The 21,449-nt window shown below is 57.2% G+C and overlaps 8 protein-coding genes across 8 annotated transcripts; 3 read left to right on the forward strand and 5 right to left on the reverse strand.

The window, feature by feature from the left end:
* Positions 1-850: 850 nt before the first annotated feature.
* Positions 851-2,206, forward strand: LY79DRAFT_627167 (ras family protein; the record flags this gene model as incomplete). Its single annotated transcript, XM_060562120.1, has 5 exons — positions 851-1,178; positions 1,370-1,493; positions 1,558-1,605; positions 1,685-1,912; positions 2,009-2,206. Exons 1-5 carry the CDS (start codon positions 1,168-1,170, stop codon positions 2,204-2,206), a joined length of 609 nt encoding a protein of 202 aa, XP_060417005.1. The 5' UTR covers positions 851-1,167.
* A 1,271-nt stretch (positions 2,207-3,477) lies between these two features.
* LY79DRAFT_545357 (uncharacterized protein) lies at positions 3,478-4,564 on the reverse strand. Its single transcript, XM_060557172.1, has one exon. The coding sequence runs from the start codon at positions 4,219-4,221 to the stop codon at positions 3,829-3,831; it is 393 nt and encodes a 130-aa protein (XP_060417006.1). The 5' UTR covers positions 4,222-4,564; the 3' UTR covers positions 3,478-3,828.
* A 400-nt stretch (positions 4,565-4,964) lies between these two features.
* LY79DRAFT_577568 (uncharacterized protein) lies at positions 4,965-7,932 on the reverse strand (the record flags this gene model as incomplete). The annotated part of the gene is made up of 2 exons (XM_060559887.1): positions 4,965-5,838; positions 5,891-7,932. 2 exons carry the CDS (start codon positions 7,930-7,932, stop codon positions 4,965-4,967), a joined length of 2,916 nt encoding a protein of 971 aa, XP_060417007.1.
* A 2,362-nt stretch (positions 7,933-10,294) lies between these two features.
* LY79DRAFT_545368 (uncharacterized protein) lies at positions 10,295-11,334 on the forward strand (the record flags this gene model as incomplete). The annotated part of the gene is made up of 2 exons (XM_060557173.1): positions 10,295-10,976; positions 11,063-11,334. Exons 1-2 carry the CDS (start codon positions 10,728-10,730, stop codon positions 11,330-11,332), a joined length of 519 nt encoding a protein of 172 aa, XP_060417008.1. The 5' UTR covers positions 10,295-10,727.
* A 1,466-nt stretch (positions 11,335-12,800) lies between these two features.
* Positions 12,801-13,787, reverse strand: LY79DRAFT_78983 (uncharacterized protein). Its single transcript, XM_060565127.1, has 2 exons — positions 13,458-13,787; positions 12,801-13,381 (listed from the first exon to the last, which is right to left on the reverse strand). Exons 1-2 carry the CDS (start codon positions 13,603-13,605, stop codon positions 13,053-13,055), a joined length of 477 nt encoding a protein of 158 aa, XP_060417009.1. The 5' UTR covers positions 13,606-13,787; the 3' UTR covers positions 12,801-13,052.
* LY79DRAFT_79020 (WD domain-containing protein) lies at positions 13,395-15,186 on the reverse strand. Its single transcript, XM_060565128.1, has 3 exons — positions 15,038-15,186; positions 14,752-14,920; positions 13,395-14,655 (listed from the first exon to the last, which is right to left on the reverse strand). The coding sequence occupies exons 1-3, from the start codon at positions 15,073-15,075 to the stop codon at positions 13,639-13,641; spliced, it is 1,224 nt and encodes a 407-aa protein (XP_060417010.1). The 5' UTR covers positions 15,076-15,186; the 3' UTR covers positions 13,395-13,638.
* A 558-nt stretch (positions 15,187-15,744) lies between these two features.
* On the forward strand, positions 15,745-18,411 carry LY79DRAFT_588235 (WD domain-containing protein; the record flags this gene model as incomplete). The annotated part of the gene is made up of 2 exons (XM_060560888.1): positions 15,745-17,598; positions 17,731-18,411. The coding sequence occupies 2 exons, from the start codon at positions 15,745-15,747 to the stop codon at positions 18,409-18,411; spliced, it is 2,535 nt and encodes an 844-aa protein (XP_060417011.1).
* Positions 18,412-18,650: 239 nt separating this feature from the next.
* Positions 18,651-19,534, reverse strand: LY79DRAFT_78964 (uncharacterized protein). Its single transcript, XM_060565126.1, has one exon. It carries the CDS (start codon positions 19,441-19,443, stop codon positions 18,889-18,891), a length of 555 nt encoding a protein of 184 aa, XP_060417012.1. The 5' UTR covers positions 19,444-19,534; the 3' UTR covers positions 18,651-18,888.
* Positions 19,535-21,449: the final 1,915 nt, after the last annotated feature.

A 21,449-nucleotide genomic window follows, 5' to 3' on the forward strand; every position in this document is an offset into this window, starting at 1 on the left:
TTTCATTTCTATGTCGGACGAGCGATGCCAGTCAGCAATTGCACCTGGGTCACCATGAATCAGCAGCTCTCACTCGGACCAGTGTGGCACAGTAGGACGGGTTTGAGATTCTAGATTAGACGACAGGGTTACACTGCGACCCTATATCAAACATTGCGAATCTGGAGTAAGTTCAAGTCGACCGCTGGTTGGGATGAGGTTACAACCCGGAAGCTCCACACGAGCCAAATAAACGAAGTATGCAGGATAGGGCGAGCTGTGGGGGTATGTCAATGAACCCATGCACTCTACGGATAGATCAAACTATAAACCGAGGTATTATGCAGAGCCTCCGCACAAGTCTCACGACAAATAGCAGATGTGCAAGTCGTGGTAAAAAGGGCAGTAAAACAAAGTATGCTTTTATAACCACCCAATGAAACCCAGAATCGATCCAACCTTTGAAGGAAACTTGCACAGCGGCCCGCGGCTTCTAGCGGAGTTGTTTCAAGGAATGCTAGTAGGCAATTGTCCTTCGAGTAGGGACCCGGGTAGTTTGTTTACATAATACAGCAGCCGAAAGCCGATGCCTGAATAGATACCTGGCTTCATGCCAGCTTAGTTCCTACTATTTACCTGCTCAGATGCCTTGCCTGCCTTTGAGGTGGGTACCTTGGTAGGTAGGCCTAGGTAGAGTTGGTCCAGACCACATGCAACAATGTCACGTGCCAGGTCCCGTGCTCGCCGTGCCACTTTGAAAGGGTTTCATTCGTCAGCGGCACACCCAATGAGTCCTGGCTGACTAGGCGGAGGTGGGCCCCGTTCGCTCCCTTCCGCCAGGTGGTGCCGCTACCTAGACGCAGGACTTCTTCTGGGAACAGGACACCAAACACACTAATCAGAGACTGGACTGGCACTGCTAAGTACTCGACACACTGACGCTGGCGGTATCGGTACACCCTCCCGCGCTAGAAACCTTGACGTAGCAGCCTGCCGTACTCCGTTCGACTCTCCTACCTCACTTGACCTGGCTTTGTTGCTCCTTTCGACACCTCATCACGACACCACCGAAATCCATCACCTCTCAACACCCAACGCCCATATAATCGCCCCGCGCGCCCCCTCCAGACCGCCGCACGATAACAACTCTACAAGCCTTCATCGCAGCCCCTCCCCTAGCCTTTCACAATGAACCCCGAGTAGTACGTTGCCTCTCTTGCCTTTCGAAACGACGGTAGCCTCGGGAGCCGCCGCCAAGCTGACCTGCTATCTGTCACAGAGTCCCCCCTCCATCCATCCCGCCCTCTCGATGCCATCGCCATTTCCTTGCGAGGACGACGAAGCCAACGCCGCCCGCTCGTCTCCGACCCGGATACTAACCCGACCGCAGGTACGACTACCTCTTCAAGCTCCTCCTCATCGGTGACTCCGGTGTTGGAAAGTCTTGTCTTCTGTTGCGTTTCGCCGACGACACCTACACCGAGTCCTACATCTCCACCATCGGTGTCGACTTTGTATGTTCCCCCACCCCTCCGCCCGTCTGACACCGATCGAACGGCTGCTGACGTTGAACTACAGAAAATCCGCACGATAGAGCTCGACGGAAAGACGGTGAAGCTCCAGATCGTAAGTTCAAACCCTGCCGCCGAATTCCTGGACGATATCCGTTTGTCGCATAGACTGACACAGGTCATTTCTTGTGCAGTGGGATACCGCCGGCCAGGAGCGTTTCCGCACCATCACTTCCTCTTACTACCGCGGTGCCCACGGCATCTGCGTCGTCTACGATGTGACCGACATGGACTCGTTCAACAACGTCAAGCAGTGGCTCCAGGAGATTGACAGATACGCCACCGAGGGCGTCAACAAGCTTCTTGTCGGCAACAAGAGCGATATGTCCGACAAGAAGGTTGTCGAGTACACCGTCGCCAAGGTAAGCTGGACCCCGACCGTCGCCATCCTCGGCGATGAGCACGCCCCCACCCCCTCGCGTTCTTTATATTATGAGGTGTACTGACTTCCGATGCAGGAGTTCGCCGACAGCTTGGGCATCCCCTTCCTCGAGACCTCTGCGAAGAACGCCAGCAACGTCGAGCAGGCCTTCCTGACCATGGCCCGCCAAATCAAGGAGCGCATGGGCAGCACGACCGCGAACAACACGAAACCCTCCGTGCAGGTCGGACCCGGACATGGCGTCTCCTCCAACTCGGGCGGCGGCTGCTGCTAAGCGGCTCGGCCCTGATTTCCACGAAGCCCGCTTTTCCTTACCTGTGTTCTATGGCATTTTACGGATTTTCTCGGCGGAGGGGAGACAGCTTGGCAGGTTAGGCGAGGGGGGGAGACTGCACAGGTGTCGGGATCGGATTCGGCTCAGATAAAGGCTGCGTCGTCTGCTTTTCTCTCCTTCCCCCGCTACGGCTGCTTTCCAGACTTGTTCTAAGCATAGACGAGTGTTGATTTGGATCGTTCCAGCTCCACCTCCGCATCGCACACGCAATCAACACAAGATACCTTCTGTAATGGGACTCACGACGTTTGTTCATGGCACGAGACGGAACCTTTCGGTGTTGACGTATCCAGCGGTCCGGCTCCCGGACGCTCGTCAGGGGAGGATACGAGTCCATCTCGGCACGTTCATATTTGTGTGTGTGTGTGTGTGTGTGTGTTTGCGTAGGCCGTGTCTTGCTGGCGCACCGTGTATTTTGCGACGAACATGAACGGCAGCGGGGCGAATCACATGGGCAACGAAGCGGGCAAGACCGTACGGTATCTGCGTGTTTTTTTCTTCTCTGTCTGTCGGTGTTCTTTTTGCCTTTCTTGATTTTCCGTCGTCTTATGGCGACTGCTGTTTTCTTTCCCGCCCCCGGTACGGTAGATAGGATAGGATCGAAAGTAATGGACCAAGTGACGTGTTCCTTGTTTGTTCTGCATTAAACAGTCTGCGTTTCAACTCTTTTCTTCTCCCTTTTTTTCTGCCGGGTCGTCTCCGTGTCGTGACGGCTCCTCCTCCTCCTCTTCATCTATCCATCCCAGCCTCACCCAAGACGTTTGAAAATGAGGTCCCTAAAGCCGCGATGCCGCCTGGAGTTAAGCCCCCCGCCCCCCCTCCCCCTTTTGTTCGATTGCCACCTTACCAAATGCCCGGTTTACGTTTTGCGCCCAACCCCAACCCCAACCCCGACCCGCGCCGCGGCGGTTTTGCATGGCGAACACGAGTGTAAACACGAGGAAATGGGGTGACGTGCGGCGCGGCGCTGCGGTTCGGAGACACCGGTCACGGGGTCGGGTGCACGTGGGCGGTCCTAATCTCCCCAGGGGCGCAGAACCACGAGGAAGCGGGAGAGGGAGTGGGAGTTTTGGGGGAGGTGGGTAGAGGATGACACGGGGCGGGAGAGCACATGACCGTCCGCTCGGTCACATGCGGATCAGCCTAGGTAGGTAGAAAATCGAACCCTTTTCCCGCCCGCTCTGCCGCCCGGTCCCCCCGATAAGCCGCCCCCGCCCCCCCACCCTTTCTTCCTCCCAGCCTCCTCCGGCCGATCGGGCTCTAGGGGGTTAGAGAGAAACCTTCTCCCAAGGCCCGCCGCGGCTGGCAGCTCAGGTCGTGAGTGTTTATTACCACCTCTTATTTTTTTTTTATTTTTTTTGACTTTCGTCTCCATCATTTGCGGCTGCCAGGGAAAGCAAAGGGGAAGGGGAAGGGGGAGCTGAAAGCAATTGCCCGCCGCCTAATGCGAGGGGGTTATCGACATAGGATAGGGTAGGCAGGGCGACCGACGGCAATCTTAGTCTTTGACGTCATAAAGGGAGAAGAACTCGGGCCATCCGGCTCTTCCCATCGGGACGGCGTCACCCCTCGTTCCCTTTTCGTCTGGATACCCGTCCTGGAGGTTTCCAAGATGGTGGTTGGTCGTGTACGTCCTCTGTGAGGAGCGTCGCCAAGATTGCAATCAATTCTGGATGGTCGTCAAGTAGCCGAGTACTGCTTTGGAAAAAGGAAAAAAAAAAAAAAGCACTGATGTTCATAGTCGGATCGTTGATGGTCATGATGTGTGACCTGACTTGTCGATGTTGATGCCAGCAGAATGTTAGGGTCAACCACAGTTTTCTCCTTGCCCTTTGATTTCTTTTGGGCTTGCAAACCACTATGCGTTGTGGCATTGGCCTCAGGGCTTTGGAGAATTCAGGACTGAGCTGCATCATATCAGTCAGCGGAAAGTCCAGGACTATCTTCCAGTCCATCTCTCGGATGTCAATAGGGGACTGGTCAGTCCTAGCCACGATATTGGTCTGGCCTGTGCGTCGGTCGGGTTTCTCTTTAGGTTCTACGTTGATTGAAGGTGGGGGGGGTCGTTGACCAGTATAAGTGATGAGGCATTATCAACCTGCATGCTATAGAGGAGCATCGACGGCAGCGCTCACTCTGACGACTTTTTGAGCCCTCAGCGGCAAAACACCAGTGATGGGTTCGTTGGCAAAGCTCGGGTTCGGCGTCTACGCTTGCTCAACATCTGCGGCCTTGTCCGGGAGAACCCCTTACTGAAGAATTCACGCATGTTTAGGCAGGGAGCCACATTGCGAAATCGAGTTTCTACGCTATTTACGGGCCACCTATCTATCCCAGGGTATTGTAGCGTCCGTCCACAACATGAGTCGAAACGACCGTTCATTTTGACAGGCGTAGCAAAGGTGATTGTCAGCTGCTTCAACCGAGCAGCAAGTGTCCATCCATCTCTCGCTTTCATCTCTCTGTACATGAAGAGATTCTCCTTACTTCATGCGAGGTCATCCTCTGCCGTCCTTCCCCCCGTTGAGGACCCCAGCCTTCCTTAATCCACCGGGTGACTATTAGAAAGCAAGAAAGAAATAAAGAAAGAGCCACGTGCTAAACATCAAAACAGTCCTCCAGAGAGAAAGAAGAGTGTGCAGAGCCAACCCGCAGGCTCTTACGACATACAGTATAGTACAAGTCGCCGAGGACCGGATCATGCCAACCCCAGGAACTTCAAGGCCTTGCGGCTATTGCCCTTTCGCATGTGGTTCTTCTTCAGGAACATGGGCATCAATCGCCTTTCCTCGAGGTCTAGATCGCTCTCAAATTCCATATCGACCGTCATGATGGATCCGTCATCGCCCAAGCCCGGCCTTGTGTCACCACCTCTTCGGGACTTGAAGCGGCGGACTATAATGTTGTCCGTAACAGACGAGGTCCTGGGCGAGGACCTAGCAGAGCTGGTCGTCCTGATGTGCCTCCTGCTCCTCATAGAAAGGGGGGAAATCGGAGGGCTCATGGTCTGTTGTGTGATGGGCGAGGGGTTGCCCGTTCTCAGCTTGCCTAGGTTCTTCGATCCCTTATCAGGCAAGTAGAATTTGGAGATGCTGATCAGAAGCGTCCGAACAGTGGAAACAAAGGTGGCAACTTCTTTTTCGGTCGCAGTCGATGCGAGAAGGAGGTTGGCCTTGGAGACCGCCAGTCCGTCTCGTGAGGGCGCAGACGCGCCTGCCTTGGAATCCTTCAACTGAACCGAGCTCGAGTTTGGTGAGACACGGCCCAAGGAGCTGCCCCGGGCATGCGTAAAGGGAAGTGGCTCTTTGGCTGCGGCATCAATTACTTGAGCGACTTTCATCATGTCAACCCCGACTAGCTTTTGCAGAGCAAGAACAGTGGCGAGGTGGTCAGGGGGGTAATCGAGGAGTAGGAAGCGGACTTCCGAGTGGGCAGCCAAATACGTCTCGAGGTGAGGAACGATGAGAGTTGCCAGAAAGTACGAGTTCGAAAAGGGGTTGTCGTGGGTCTGCTTCGCCAGGGGCTGCGCAGTGAACGACTGCATCGCGTTGGCAATGAGGTATCTTGAAGAGCTAAGTCAACCATAATCCGTTAAGCACAATAGCATGGCGAACAACTACTCACCGAAAGTCGAGCCTGCCCGTTCGGCAGATTCCATTCGGCTTACTACCCAGTTTTTCAAGTTGGCTGACCACCCCTGAGACGAACGGCTTCTTGACCCCGCGCTGTGCTCCGACAGCCAGGATCAGGTCAATTCGACGGCTGTCCTTGCCCAAATTTTCGTCCAGGTCGGTCTCGCGGAAAATGGGCTTCCACAACCCTTCCATCTCTGGAAGCAGGGGAAAGCCGAACTGAGAGTATCCCCTTCCGTTGGGTGGAAAGTAGATGTTGAGTACTGAACGGAGAGAGTTCTGCACGGCCACAGCCGTCTGACCTTTCACAGCTTTGAAGTCGCGGAACTTATCCTCCGGCTCCGGGATCGTTGGGGGAGGCGTGTGTGCCGGTGTCGGCAAGGCTGAGACCGTCATGCTCCTAGGGGCAGACAGAGGGTGCTTCCTAGCCAAGACGGTATCATCGTAGGAATAGGGGTCGTACTCCCCTTCACCGACGGCGATGGCGGGAGTAGGTGCTTTCATCAGAAAATCGCTTGTCGGTATTGGCGGAGTGTTGGGAGCTGTCGAACGACCATCGGCAACGGATGTGTTGCTGGAGCTACCCGGAGACGTCGCGACTTGGTAGATACCTTCTTTGAACGACTTGATCATGTGCTCCAGTATAGGGTCTGGGTTTTCGTCTTTGAAATGAATCACGAGGTCTTCGTGAAACGGCAACACCGCCAGGAAAGTATCCTCGCTTTCGTCGGCATCTTGGGCGTCGGTTCCTCTGTCGACGTATCTGTTCGTGATGCGCCTGTGATGCCAAGCCAGTTCCTCCATCGGTGACGGCGCTGGGTTGTTCGTTCGGGGGGACCTGACGTACACGGTCTTGGGGCCCTCGACAGCTTTGGCCTTGCTCTCGCGTTGTGGAACCTCTGAGGCGAGCACAGGACCAGAAACAGAACGGACGTTTGCCGAATCGTCGGCATTAGCCGCCTCTGTAAGGCTCTTTTTGTGCCTCAGCCGGATCAGTGTATCCCGGTACCGCGAGCCGGTGCGGGTAAGCTGACCATTGGACTTGGATCGTTTGAGGTTGTTGGTGGAGGCCGATGATTGCATTCGAACAAGCGAGGCCTGCTCGATGAATATGGGCTCCGTCGAGCGGATGCTGAAGACTTCAGACCTTGGAGTTGCCACACCAAGCATAGTGCTTGGGTTGGGTGACGGCGGCGAGGATACATCTCCCCGTTCGTACGCCTCGCCTACACAACTAGGAGAGCGGGGCGGTCCTGTAACGGACAGGTTGCTCTCGCGGTTGAATCTTGTACCCATACGTTCACCGAAGTCCGTGACAGCCAACGACGGCGTGGAATCGCGGAGTTGAGCGGTCTCCATTTGCCGACCTTGATCTCCGCCAAACTCCTCGTGGTAGTGTCCACCAAAGACATAGAAGGGCGCGGTGTCCCCATACGTGTCAGCGAAGCAGAACATTGGCAGGCTAAAGCTCCTCGGACGGAAGCTCAAGGTTGTGAGATCCATGTCTCTGGGAGGCTGGAGGTTTTCGGTTTCGCGATCCAAAGCATCTGCCGCGCGCATGGCTCTCGTAATGGGGTCCTCGACGAACTCTTCGGATGTATCAAGAAAGGAGGCCCCCACACTAGCGGGATGCCGGGTTAGGCTGTCGACGCCCCCTTTCACAAGTTCTTTGAAGATGGCCTCTGCCTTGGAAATGTCCCCGTCTGTCACATTCCGGGAAATGGCCCTGATGCAGACTGTCTGGGCACTGGGTGTGCCGCCGTTCATGAAGACGAGCCTTTTGCGCCTGGGTGTCGAGCCCCTCAAAAACACCATGGCGACCTCTCGCCTCTTGGCGACGGCGTCATGAACCCTCTTGACAAACTTGCGGGCTTCGAAAGGCTCTTGGGGGTTGTCGGGCTCGAGATATTCCTTGACACTGGGGAGTAGGGCTATTTGTGTGGATGTGGGTAACAGGCGAAGCTGCGTAGATACTAGGTCGCCGGGGCCCTCGAAAGCGACCAGGGAGCCATGATATTTGGCAGACTCGGCCATTTGAAGCCGGACAGCGTAGGGTAAGAGCGTGTGTTATACCAAGGACGGGTGGAATGGCTAGGTTAATTGTTCGAATCGATTGCGTAGAGCCGCAGTGAAGTGAAGCGGCAGCAGAGGCAGTATTCAGTCGGCTGATTGGATTTGACTTGGTGAACCCAAATGAGGATGAAAGGGCAAGAGGTGTGATGCAATGCAACCAGTTGCAGAAATCGCACACTTTGGAGGGAAGATGGCCCAGGTTGACGGCAAGGGCTGTGGTGATAAGTCGAAAGAATAGAAATGAAGTGAATAAACGGAAAGTGAAGAATGAAAAACTGCAATGTTCTTCTGGTAAGTAAAAGATGAAGGGCACTTTCGGGGGCAAGCGATAATCGAGCTGTTACGGGCACCGGCGCAAACCCAAAAGAAAGTGGCTTGATCTAACTTGGCATAGAGGGTACGAGGCGATGGATAGTTGGCGTTTCTAAACTGCGCCTCAAGCCGCTAGATCGGTAACGACAAAAAGACTGCCCATGAGGGGAGCAAGAGAGGGGGGGTGGAGGATGAGAAGAGAGAGAGCGAGAGAGAAAAAGAGGGAAAGCAGAGCAGGTGCGGCGAAGTCTGTGGGGAGGAACCGGTCTGGGTGAGGTGGTTGCCCTTCAGCTTATGTGAATGAACGAACGAATGTATGCATGACCAGTCCTCGCCCGAGACAAGAGCGCGCACACACACACACACACACACACATACACACATACCTTTACGAGTGAGCGTTGTCTTATGCTAATCGATCGTTGCCGTCCTGTCGCGCAAGAGGATTCGGCGGGACTAGGGGAGCGGCAAGCGGCAGGAAGCAGCAGGTGGTGACTGCCTCATCCTAGCCCAAGCTTAGGTACTCTGATACTGGAATGAATGGAACACTGGTCCGGGCGAGAACGGCTCTGTCTGGGTGCGTGGTGTAACAAGTGGGCGAATCGAATCGAATGGTCTCACCGCCCACGATGGTGGTGCGAATTCCAATCCCTGGGTATGCATAGATCATGAGAAAGAGACTGTTTGAAGCGCAGGGCAGCGGCTTGTCCTGTTGGCCTTCTCATCAAGATACCGCGACTGAGAGCGTCTCTTAGTCAGACGACCTCGAGCCCGGGCCGGGCGACGGACCCAGGTGCGGGAGAGTTTGGACGAAAGGTTCCGTGCCACACTACCTAGGTAGGTAGACCACACTACACCACACTACACTACTGCGTCAAGGTCGGCAAGATGGGACAGGGTCCTCAGGCGCCTCCTCCCTGGTCGGTACTCATGGCTTGCGACTAGCCCCAAGACGGTCTTCCGATATGATGCCGGTGTCTCATGGCGGTAGGTCCGTCGACCTGCACACCACCGGGGAGGAAGGGACGAATCTGTCTGACAGTTGCGCAAGCCGCCGCCGCCACCTCACTTGCATCATACCACCTGCCTATATCGACGCGACGGGGCCATGCCGCCGTTTGATCGTGCATATCGATACCTGCCTGCCTGGGTACGTACGATGAATACCTACCTATACGTATGGCCGACAGTCTGTCCTGATGGAGGGGGGCAGCCGTGGCAACCAAGGAATGAATGAGACAGGCCAGAGGCAACAGTGGCAGAGGAACACGCTCAATTCAACGGAAACCCCCGTGGTTGAGGCTTCCGGCCAAGCGGCCCGAGGCCCAAGGTTGTCGCGAATTGACATTGGACAAACAGGAGTGACTGAGCAAGAAGATGAGGCGGAAGAGAGTATCCGGCTCAATGGCATGTATTCTAATTGAAGCGGACCACTCAATGACCAGTCCAGTCGACCTGCAAGAAACGGAATGGAGGACGGAATGTGGACGTGTGTAGTTGAACTGATAGTCCCAGAGTAATTTCCCCTACATCCGAACAGACGTACGTGGGGAGAGACAACCCGAGGAAGGAGGAGACGTGGGAGGCAGTGGGCCACATGTTGTGGGCGGCGACAGCTGGTGGATCCGCCCCAGGGTTCGGGATAGATAGTACGGATACATACTACGCCTCTACCCAGTGCACGTGCCTGAAAGGTACTTTGCACTTGGGTCCTCGAGAAAGTCAGTGGGAATATGAGTGAAAAGATAAGTACCGAGTACCTCAGATCGCAGCGACGTGATGGGAAGGAAGCGTGGGTTGGTAGTGGAGGGAGGAGTGGACAGGGGGTGAGCTATTGATGCAGGGGCGACTCGGAAATAGGCCTTGCCTATTTAGGCGATCGACGACCAGGCTCATGCTGGATCGGAAAGAAGATAACCAATCGGCAGGTCAGAACGTGTTTTTGTTTGTTTGCTCGCACTTTGGCTGCTTAACTACGTCAAACTACCCTCTCCAGTATCCGAACCCATCTACGGATGCCAATTACACATTCGTACATTGTGGCCTTGGCATGACCGCCGCCGCCGCCTATCCGTTCGTTTGTGTGTCTGTCTGTCTGTCTTCACATCTATCTATTCCTTGCATGTACGGCGAGGGCCTAACGGTGACGGCCCTCTCAACACCAACGCCATCGTCTGCTGCCATCAAGCTTTGACCTTGAAAACAGTCGCCGTTCGACCATGGCCGCCAGAGCCCGAGCCGCCCGCGGTCAGATATCGAGTAGCGCCACCGTGCTAACTCTATCTTGCGTACCCTGAACACAATACCGCACTGCAGGGGGCAGCAAATCTACACCACCATGACTCTGGCAGTAGTCAACACAAGCGGCGACCCAGGTGGGCTATCCAAACCAAGAATGCCATCATCGCCTGCAGTCCCGCACTTGATATCCGTCGACTTCTGCCATGCACCTCCCGCCTCAACGGCGAAACCGTGTCCTGCATCTATCCAAGTCATTCGAATGCCCAAAGACAAAGACTATTAGTCAGGTTGCCGCGAGCCCATGCTATAACAAACAAATGGCTACAGTAAACTTGCCAGCAGTTCTTTCTTTGTTCACTTCTGCGCGGCGAATGCCATCATTCCTTCAACTCAACCGAACAGACGATGCTCCTGTTACACCGGCGGCAGCAGTTGGCACTGGCTACCTACAGGTATTGCGAATCTGTAACCAGCTAGCTACGTTGTTATATGTTCGGTCCTTGACCAGTTACTGACCAGGAGGGATTCTGGACCACAGGCTGAAAGGACGGGTACCTCGGCAGGGTGCAACCTAACGTTACATGGCATGGACGTCGTGGAATCCTTCGATAGGCCCCCTTCCGTATTCACGAAGCTTGTTCCACGACTCGAATCCCCTAGTGGCGGGCTCCCACCTATGGAGCGAGCCAGTTCTTTCCTTCCTCCGACTTCGCAAACATCGCCGTCCACAAACAAGCCCGCAAAGGTATGCAACTATGCTTCTTTTGCAAAATCTCATCCACTACAGAAGTGCTATCGGCCAGCCTGAACAGAGAGCCATTGGGCTCTTTTCATTTCCCCAGCTGGAAGGGCCGGGACATTCCATTGTCCAGATCCACAGCGCTGCGCCTCTGGGGTTGTACCGTGTCCTTGGATCGTTGACAAGGGCCCAGACACCTTGCCCCCAAGGCCGAACCACCCGTGTGCAAGCGGTTCCGCAGATCCCATCTCGTCGTTGCCCTCTTAAGCCGGTCCTTGTAGTAACGAGGCATACTGGCACTGGTCATCATAGAGGGCGATGAAGGGCTTGAAACGGGCTAGAAGCTGTCTTTGTTGCACTGCAGACTACCCGAATCGTCGAGGCGGCCCCAGCCCCCCCCCCTCCTGGTCACGTTTTGTTCTACAATGGTTTGCGGCAACCACAGCATCCGTCCTTTGTCCTTCCACCTCTACAGAGACACTATTCGTCGGGCTAACATATGCCCATGCAGCTCGCGTTTTGTTTGTGCGGACGCGACGCAGTGCGATAAGCAGGGCTTCAAGAAATAGGGCGTGGGGATATTCTCTTCTCCGCCAAAGCCGCGTTCTCCCAGCCGCCGGAGTATCACACTTGTCTGTCACCCGTGCAGATCCAAGTTTTTCCACCAGCACGTGCTTCATCCCCGACGTCCGTGTTGGTCTGCTTGGTTCGCCCAGGGGTGAAGAGGTTCCGACCGAGGCCTAGAAGCTTCCGCCTTCGATTCCAAGCCTGTGTCAAGCTGTCAACTAACCCAACATTCCGAGCCTTCCAGAGGCTTGTGCGCCAGTTGGCTCGTCGCCCTACCCCCCCTATTCCGTGCCTCGAGCGATGGACCTCGAAATGCCTGTAGCCTCCCGATGTTTACTCGGGAAGCCGTCCAAAACAACCTGCGCAGGCATGGCCAGCTCCGTCCTGCCCGCCTTGTGGCTCTTATTTTATTAACATCAGTCAGAAGACGATAGGTAGGTTAAAGTGGTGTCGGGACACCGCCGGGACTATTCAGGGACCACAGGTATCCGCACGGACTGGCGAAGCAAACAAGCCACTCATTTCCTGCCGCTGGATGTTCTCGAGTGATTCGGGTTCCCACGCAGCAGCCACCGGATTCAGGTGGCACAAAGTGGTCCAAGGGAAGTTTTGGCACAGTCGAGGACCTTCCGCCGTCCGCAGTCGGTCGCCAGGCACGGCCAAGGGACGGGCGGTCGATCGGTTCCTTCTGTCACGTTTAGAGCACAGGCGGATTTGAGATGTCAATGGTAGGGTACCCGACTGGACTTGGCTCTTATGATGTTTGTTTTCCTGCACCCTCGACGTTGCGCGTGGCCGCTTAGGTAAAGATGATCCTCACTGCCCTGGAACGCACTACTAGGTTCTTTCTAGCGCGCTCTAGGGAGGAATGAGGCTGGCCGGAGAATAACACTCTGACGGATGGAATGACGAGCCCCAGCAGCTCGAGCACGTTGTTTGCTGCCTGTAGTGATTCTTATCCTTAGACGGTGTCGGCCTCAATGATGCCTCCTCCCCCGGCGGTCTCCAATCGTTACAATTATCCAGAACCCTCCCAGTACGACTTCACGACTCCTCTCAACTGGAACTATGGCGCGCAGGAGCGCCGGTCATGTGAACAGATGCCACGCCGCTTTTTGTGTCTCCTCCGGTGTCGTCACAAGCGATGCCTGACCCTTTGCTCCGCGGCGCATGTCTCGATGAATTCCCCACCGGAGGCGTGCAAGCTCGTACCGAGACATCGTTAGCCAAAGAAACGCCCAATGTCTGACTGCAGATATGCCCAGGACGGCATCGGGGAAATTGTAGACAACCGGCCGGGGTCGGATGGCAAGCCGCCATAGTTCGACAAGGTCATGCTGGCTGGCGTACATTCCCCCCTCCCACTCCCTTGAGAAGAAGCCTGCATTATCCCATCACGAACCCCCGAGATAGCTCGGGTATCTGGAAACTCTGTGAAGGCTATGTTAATAAAGTCGGCCGAAACCCGAGAAAGAGGAGCAATTCGTTGGGCCGGGGAGACGACGGGTTGTAGCTTCCCGCTGTTTGGATAGGGGATGTAGAATATTTGAGTGAGTAATGGGGCAGGCCAGAAAGCCTTATCTACCCACGACTTCACACACAGCTGACTTTTTTTTTTTCTGGCGACGAAAAAATGTGAGCAATAGTATTTTTCCCCTTTCTTGTTTCATTGTTTGGTCGAGTCGCGGTTGTAATGATTCGCAGAGCCCGGGGGAACCTCCTGATCCCCGTACGGAGACGCGGTCTGGACCTGGGCCCCTCTCCCACGGCATCATCACGACATTGTCCCCCCTCGAACGGCGAAGTGCCTAATCATCCTCCATCAGCGCCGCCAGCTCGGCCTCCTCCTCGGCCGTCATCAGCCCTTCTCCCCCCTCCTTCTTCGCCGGCTCCGCCTGCCCGTCCTCCGGAACGGCCTCGTCCGCCGCCCGGATCTCCTCGACGACGGCGTCCAGTCCCCGGCCGTCCAGCGGCCACGTCCGCAGCGTGCAGTCGATTCCGACGCTGCACAGCACGTCGTCGGCGGCGCGGCCGGCGGGGTCGCGGAGGACGGCGAGGTCGGTGATCTCGTCAAAGTGGGCGTCCACGACGGCCCGCAGGGCCCCCGACGTGCGGTCCCACACCTTGATCTGCTGGCTGATGCCGGCCGTGACGACCCACTCGCCGGCCAGGGCGATGGCGCGGACGAAGTCGCCGTGCTCGAAGACGTCGTCGGCGGCGAAGGCCCTCTCGCGCAGCAGGCGCTTGGCGGTCCCGTCGGCGCTCGCGGTCCAGAGGTCCACCTCGTCGCCCGCGGCGTCGAAGAGGACCTTGTACACGCTCGTCTCGTGCTCCTGGATCGTGAGCTTCTCCTCGCCCGCCCCGGTCGTCTTCGCCGCCGCATCGTCGATGGGCAGCTGCGAGTACGAGTCGAGGGTGACGCGCCACCGGCGGATGTGCGGGTCGCTGCTGGCGCTGACGAGGACCATCTCATCGGGGGTGCTCAGCACGGGGTCGACGGCGAGGTGCTGCAGCGACATCATGGCGGTGGTCGGGTCCTGGAGGGTGTGCAGCTTGCGGCCCGAGTCGACGTCCCAGACGATGATCTTCTTGTCGGCGCCGCCGCTGACGAGGATCGGCTTGCCGCCGAGGCGGCCGCAGACGACGGCCTTGACGAAGTCCGAGTGCCCGTCGTACCGGCGGAGCGGGCGGCGCGTGGCGAGGTCCCAGGACCAGACCGTCTTGTCCCAGCTGCCGGCGAAGAGCACGCCGTCCGAGGCGCCGCCCGTCGCGAGGCACGTCACGGGGACCGACGGGCCCGTGTACCTTGCCGTGACGGCGCGTGTCTGGTGGCGTGTGAGCGAGCCCCTCCTACCGATCGGATGCGACCCTCAACCGCACCCACGAGGATATGGTTGACAAGATGGAACAAGCTATCGTACCTCAGTGTCGACCCGGGAGACCCGCCCGCCCGACTCGGCGACCAAGACGGAGACATGCGGCTTCTTGGGGTCCGGGATGACGGCCAGGAGCTTGGAGGGCATGCGCAGCGGGTTGCCAAAGGTGTTTGCCTCCTTCTTGGCTCGCAGCTGGCGCTTGGCCTGCTGTGCGCTGTGAATTACCGTTAGAAAAGCCCCCGAATCATGGATAAATGTATAAGATACTCGGGGAAAGGGTTTTGCTGGGGAAGGGGGAAGAGGGGGGGCGGGAGGAGGTTCATATACTCACTCCGTCTCAAAGAAGTTCTCTTGGTTGGATGACTGCATCTTTGAATGGTGATCTATCTCCGCCGGGAACTCTAAAAAAAAGAAAATACTTGTAAAAACGGGACCGGTGGAAGGGCTACGAGTGAGTGGTATCTCCAGGGAGGGCGGAAAGAACTCTTAGAAGAGATATATAGCCTTGCCCAGTTGTCGTCGGTGCCTGTTCTCGAGAGCCGTCGTTCCAGGGCCGCGCCCACTTTCACCCCGCGGACCTTCTATTTCTCATCAATTCTGATAATACGCCTGCGATGGATTTCCGTGACCGTCTGACGCCGGCTTCTTGCGGCTGGCGCCAGATGGGAATGCCCCCCCTTGGTGTGGCGGTACGTACCTGGAGGGGTTCACTGTCGGATCCCCCCTTGTCCCGCGTACCTCGCTGGCGTAAAGTGCCGATTTGCACAGCAAAAAAGTCGTTAATTGAATTTCCGCGACGCGTCCGAACGCGTCTTTCCCAACCGCCATCCCCGACGTCGTCCACACCCCCCCTTCATCACCGCCTCACACAACCCGTCTTTCTTCTAAATCACCAACGACCTCCCGTCCCGAAGCCCTGTCCGACGAACTCCACGAGACTCAATAGAAGTCCCGCCTCCCTCGCGCAATCAAGCTGGCCATCCCGACAACCCCTCCCCCCATGACCACCAAGTAAACACACCCGGATACTACGCAAAGATGGCCTCCTCCCTCGCCCCGAAACCGCGGCCGAGGCCGGCACACACGACGGGCACGACCCGCCTCGCCTACACGCCCTCGGGCGCCCGCCTCGTCACCGTCGGCTCCAACAACACGATCCGCCTGTACCGCACCCACCACGACGGTGAGCCCTACAACATCGACGACTGCCCCGAGCAGAACTGCGCCGCTGCCGCCGCCGACGCCTTCTTCGTCGTCGGCTCCGAGGACGGCACCGTCAGCGTCTACTCGGTCGAGGACACGGCCTTTGAGCGCTTCCTCACCCGAACCTCCCTCCCCGTCCGCGACGTCGCCCTCTCCCCGGACGCCAAGTGGTGCGCCGTCGCCAGCGACGAGCTGACGGTCAAGGTCGTCGACACCCAGGACAACTCGCGCGTCCGCGTGCTCAAGGACCACGGCCGCCCGACCAAACACCTCGCCTTCGACCCTAGAGGTGGCCTCCTCGCCCTCGCCTGCACCGACGGCGTCATCTACGTCTACTCCATGACGGCCGACACCCCCGAGCTGATTCGCAAGGTGGACGGCGTCATCGGCCCGCTCGAGTCCGACTCGGAGACGTCGGCCCGCATCGCCTGGCATCCGGACGGCCGCGCCTTCGCCGTGCCGACCCCCATGCACGACGTCCAGGTCGTGTCCAAGAACGACTGGGAGAAGCAGCGGGCCTTCTCCAACGGCCACCTCGGCGATATCACGGCGCTCGCCTGGTCGCCCAACGGCGCCCTGCTGGCCACGGCCGCCAAGGACGGCAAGCTCCTCATCTGGGAGACCAAGACACAGAGCGTCGTGCAAAAGTTCGACTATAGCAACGTTCTCGACCTTGCGTGGCACCCCAAGGACAACCTGTTGTCCTTCACCACCTCGGACGGCGAGGTTTACATCTACCCGAACCTCATCACGGAGCAGTTCGCCGCCCTCCTGCAGCTGCCCCGCCAGCCGGCGCCCTTTATCCACGACCCCCTGACCGAGAACGCCAACAACAAAAACGCCCGCAGGCCGGACGCCAACGGCGCCAAGGCCTCGATACCCAGCCGGCCGCGGCGCGACTCGCTGGGCAGCCTCGACTCGTTCCTCAACGGCGAGGACGGCTACGAGGACGGGGACGACTTCGTCGTCGACGACGACGGCGCGGGCTACGCGACGGGCACCAAGAGGCCGCTCGAGGGCGACGACGCCGGGCGCGCCAGCAAACGCCGCCTGCTCGAGCCGACGTTCCACGAGGCCTTCCAGCCCGGTTCGACGCCCTGGCGCGGCAACCGCAAGTACCTGTGCCTGAACCTCATCGGCGTCGTCTGGACCGTCGACCAGGACGGCCACAACACGGTGACGGTGGAGTTCTATGACCACGAGTTCCACCGCGACTTCCACTTCACCGACACGTTCCTCTACGACAAGGCCTGTCTGACGGAGCACGGCGCCCTGTTCGCTTGCCCGCCCCTCGACGGCGCGCCCGCCACCCTCTTCTACCGCCCGCACGAGACGTGGACGCAGCGCGCCGACTGGCGCACGGAGCTGCCCAAGGGAGAGGCCGTCGTCGCCATGTCGCTGAGCGACTCCTTCATCACCGTCACCACCACCGCCAACTACGTCCGCATCTACACCCTCTTCGGCGTCCCCTACCGCGTCTACCGCCCCAAGAGCACTCCCGTGGTCACCTGCGCCAGCTGGCGCGACTACGTCATCACGATGGGCAACGGCGCCGTCGGCGCCGACGGCAACGCCCGCCTCCTCTACACTATCGAGAACATCAAGCGGGACGAGATTTGCCAAAACGAAGATACCGTCGCACTGCCAGATGGCGCGACGTTGCAGAGCGTCTTCTTTTCGGATGTTGGCGTGAGTTTAACACCCCCTTCTCACCCTCCCCCCTGTTGTTTCGTAATTTTGGTGTCACTCTCTTTTTCCTTTTTGGATACTGTTCGTTTTTTTTTGTTTTTTTTCCCTTTTGCTGACTCTGTCCCGGCTCAGGATCCTTGCATTTATGACTCGACAGGCACACTCCTCACGCTGCTCCATTGGCGGAAGCCCTCCCGCGCCTGCTGGGTTCCCCTCCTCGACACAAAGCTTCTGCCGCGTCTGGCATCAGGGAGAAAGAAGGAAACTTACTGGCCCATTGCGGTAGCCGACAACAAGTTCCACTGCATCATCTTAAAGGGCGGGGACCAATACCCCTATTTCCCCCGGCCGCTCCTGTCCGAGTTTGACTTCTCCGTGCCCCTCACTTCGGCGCCAGCGCCGGACGCGGACTCTTCCAGGCAAGAAGAAGACAACGACGACGACGACGCGGGTCGTCGCGAATCGCGCCAGCTGGAACAGAAGCTTTTGCTGTCCGGCATCCACTCGGCCCAGCTGCGCGACCTCATCGACCACACCGACGCCACGCACTCGCAGCGCGCCGGCCTCGCGCGCCTCGAGCTCGACTTTGACAAGACGCTGCTCCAGATGCTGGCCATCGAGTGCCGCGAGGGCGAAGAGCGCGGCATGAGGGCGCTGGAGCTGGTGAGCCTCATGCGTGACCGGACGGGCCGCATGGTCGAGGCGGCGGGCAAGGTCGCGGAGCGGTACGGGCGATCGATCCTGGGCGACAAGATCCGCGAGATCGGGGAGCGGAGAGTCAGCGGCATGGACGTCGACGATGGCGACTTTTAGACTTTGCTTGCTCCCCCACCCCCCTCCCTCCAATCCTCCCCTACCATCCTTCTGGTTGGAGTACATACCTAGTACAGAGTAATATGAGGGGTGAGGGGGGGGGAGGTCATATCCTCCCATTGCTCGCCTGGCGGGAATTGGGTTTCATGGTTATTTGGATGGGTCCTTCGCGTCAGTATAGGGGAAAAGGCGTTTGGATGATGACACGATGGGGCAACATATGCCGTCTTACCGGGTGTGCGTGCGTTTGTGTGTCAATGATTAACTACTGGGCGCTGGGGGTGTTTGGGGACGAGTCGTCGTTCTGGCTGTTTCTTCGCACATGTCTATAAAATCTAGCTCAGTACGGCCGGGTGAGCCAATGGAACGAATAATGTCATAGGAAGGATGCCCCCGTCGGTATTGTACCCGCGTGTGCCACGGACCACAACGACAGAGATCTGGGGGCCGGGGGGGTTGTACCGTGGTAAGGGTGCGCTAATACGAGGAACCCCAGAAGGGTACGGTTCCGAAAAATATCGCATAGCACCCATCCGTCGTGAAGAACTCACATCCTGTCTCCCCTTGGGTAGCGTTAACGTTTGGCTCGGTGTTTCTCGGAGAAGCCAAGTTGAGTCTTAACCCCCTTCCTCGTATTGGACGGCATAATATTAGACTACGAGGTTGCATGGGACCAAACTCGCGCCCTCCCGGCTCCGACACATCTCCGTCGAAAACTAGATTGGAGCTCCGAGTTGTAACCGACAAGGGGGTTGGGGACAATAAACCGATTTGCTTACCAGCCGTCATCCGGAGGTGGACGAAAAGAGATCGCCAACGTGTTGGTTGCTGCCTTATGCCGCCACGCAGCCTCTCCGCGATGGAGACGCTTACATGCCGTGGTTCTTTGCCGTGCGAGGCGTTTTGTCTCGAGGGTTTGGGTTGAGCGTCTCTCGTAAGCCTCGAGGCGGGCGAAGAGGACGGCCACCAGGCCATTAGTGCATGGGTCCGGCCGAGATAGCGTATACCCTCTTCACCTGCGAGACGGGCCATGCAGGGGACATCGCGATGGCATTTCCCGTGTCCCAGAGATTGTCGTGAATACAGAAGCCCAATATTGGCCGGTAGACCACAGCTCGGGTTTCGGGCCACGGAATGGGAGAGTTGGAATATTGAATCCTCTGAACTCGGAGAATCCCGTTCAAGATAGACGCCATTGCTGCTAGTTGGGAGCGATGTTGCGTAAAGATCCTGCTAGCCCGTCTGCCTGCTTGATGTTATCGGTTACATCACGCTGCCTGCAGAACGAGTATGAGACATTGATGTGCATGCTGGGCAAGGGGCGGAAGGAGGAAGTGCCACATCCGGAATGCGACGTGGCAGGCCCAAGATTTGAACCTCAACTAAACGTACATGGTGTATGTGGGTTGGGTGCTTTCGCTTTTGCTTCGGATGTGCCGTTCCGTCGATTCCGCTATCCCAAGCGCAGGCTCGCACTGCGAACCTGCTACAGGCACTGCAGCGGCGTCAAGGCGATTCCTCGTGCGCGCGCGCGCGCGCGCGTGTGTGTGTGTGTGTGAAAGAGCGAACAGCTGTATTTGATCAAGATAGGCATTGCAAAACAAAACAAAAAAGGCACAGTACCAGGTGCTTGCTCCGAGCTAAAAAGCACCCCAAGGGGCATCCTGGAGTCGTCCCTGAGACTTCTAGAAGGTCATGGTCCACCTGAGATGAGCGTCGACGTCGTATTCTTCAGGGCTATTCAGACACAGAGAACCAAACTGCGAAGAGGGGGGAGGGGTCATTGGAGCGGAATGGCGTTACATCGGGGACGATGCATGAAGAAGACCAGGTCCTCAGCGAACGAATAGAGGGCCAACATACAGGGGGCCGTTGTCGGATCGTCGACGGCGTGGTGCGCGATCAACAATAACCTGCTGCAGCTTACATCTTGAGGCGTCTGTCGATGATGCTTGACGCAGGGCGTCTCATGGACCGCACGAGAATGCGAAGAACCGATGGCTCTGCTGAAACATTGGGACTGCAGTTCGTTCGCTCAGGCCACCATCCATCCACAATCTCCTTCGTTTTGGAAGAAGTCAAATTGCCGGTTCAGGTGGCCCAGAACGATTGTTGGAACATGCCGCTGGGTGAACGGGAATCCACAGACGAGTGAGTGGCTATGTGGCCCGATTTTTTTATTTTTTTTAACGTATCCTTCCCTTCGCAGATGAGCTTGCGACTGAGGTGAGGTTGAAGTTGTGGTGGCAATGGCGTGGCTGCGTTCCAGATGCAAGTAGATGGGTTCGCGACGAAGTCGACATTTCCGAGCTGAAATCTCATCCTAGATGAAGGGCACTCGGGGCTCAAAGACTGCGCCAAGCCACGGCCAAGCTACTGTCGCGACAACTTATTTTCGAGGCTGAACAAGATCCAGCATGCTTTGAGGCGAATGCTGGCTACGGCGTTCTTGGACTCGTCGCAGCTAGGCCGGAGCATGTGAATATCCTTTTCTTTACAATCGGACATTAAAGACGACCCAGCAGTAAATTCGCCCATGACCGAAACGCATGCCACACGGAGCGTCTGCTCATGCATGGTCGAAGATGAAAGCTGTCAATGCTCAACCGTCACGGAATTTGTGCGCGTTCCTCAAGATCGAACTCGTTGCAGGCCTTTCATGCCCGCCTATTAGGTGTATCTAGGTATGTAAAGGAAGCCGGATGGGGTAAAACGACAAGAGAGAGAGATATATAGAAATAAAACAAAAAGGGTCGAAAAGCCGGCCTTCTGTTATTGGGGCCCTTGGTAGCGTCTTCTGGAACTCGGAACGGACACATGTCGTAGTTTTGATTCTGACCCGGGGCAGGGGTCGCGGGGGAAAGTAAGGGCTCTTGCTTGACGCTTTGTCCCTCGGCCAGAAGTAGGCTGGCTAACCCTTGTCGGCCCGGTCCATAGCTGCCCGCTGCCCCTTTTTCACAACGAAGACAACGAAGCAAGGAAGCTCCGGGACAGTTGAGAGAGGCCTCTACTTGCATCGCGGTGTAGACACACCAGAA

This window comes from Colletotrichum navitas (genome assembly GCF_030913465.1).
Source record: "Colletotrichum navitas strain CBS 125086 chromosome Unknown LY79scaffold_13, whole genome shotgun sequence".
NCBI classification, from domain to species: domain Eukaryota; kingdom Fungi; phylum Ascomycota; class Sordariomycetes; order Glomerellales; family Glomerellaceae; genus Colletotrichum; species Colletotrichum navitas.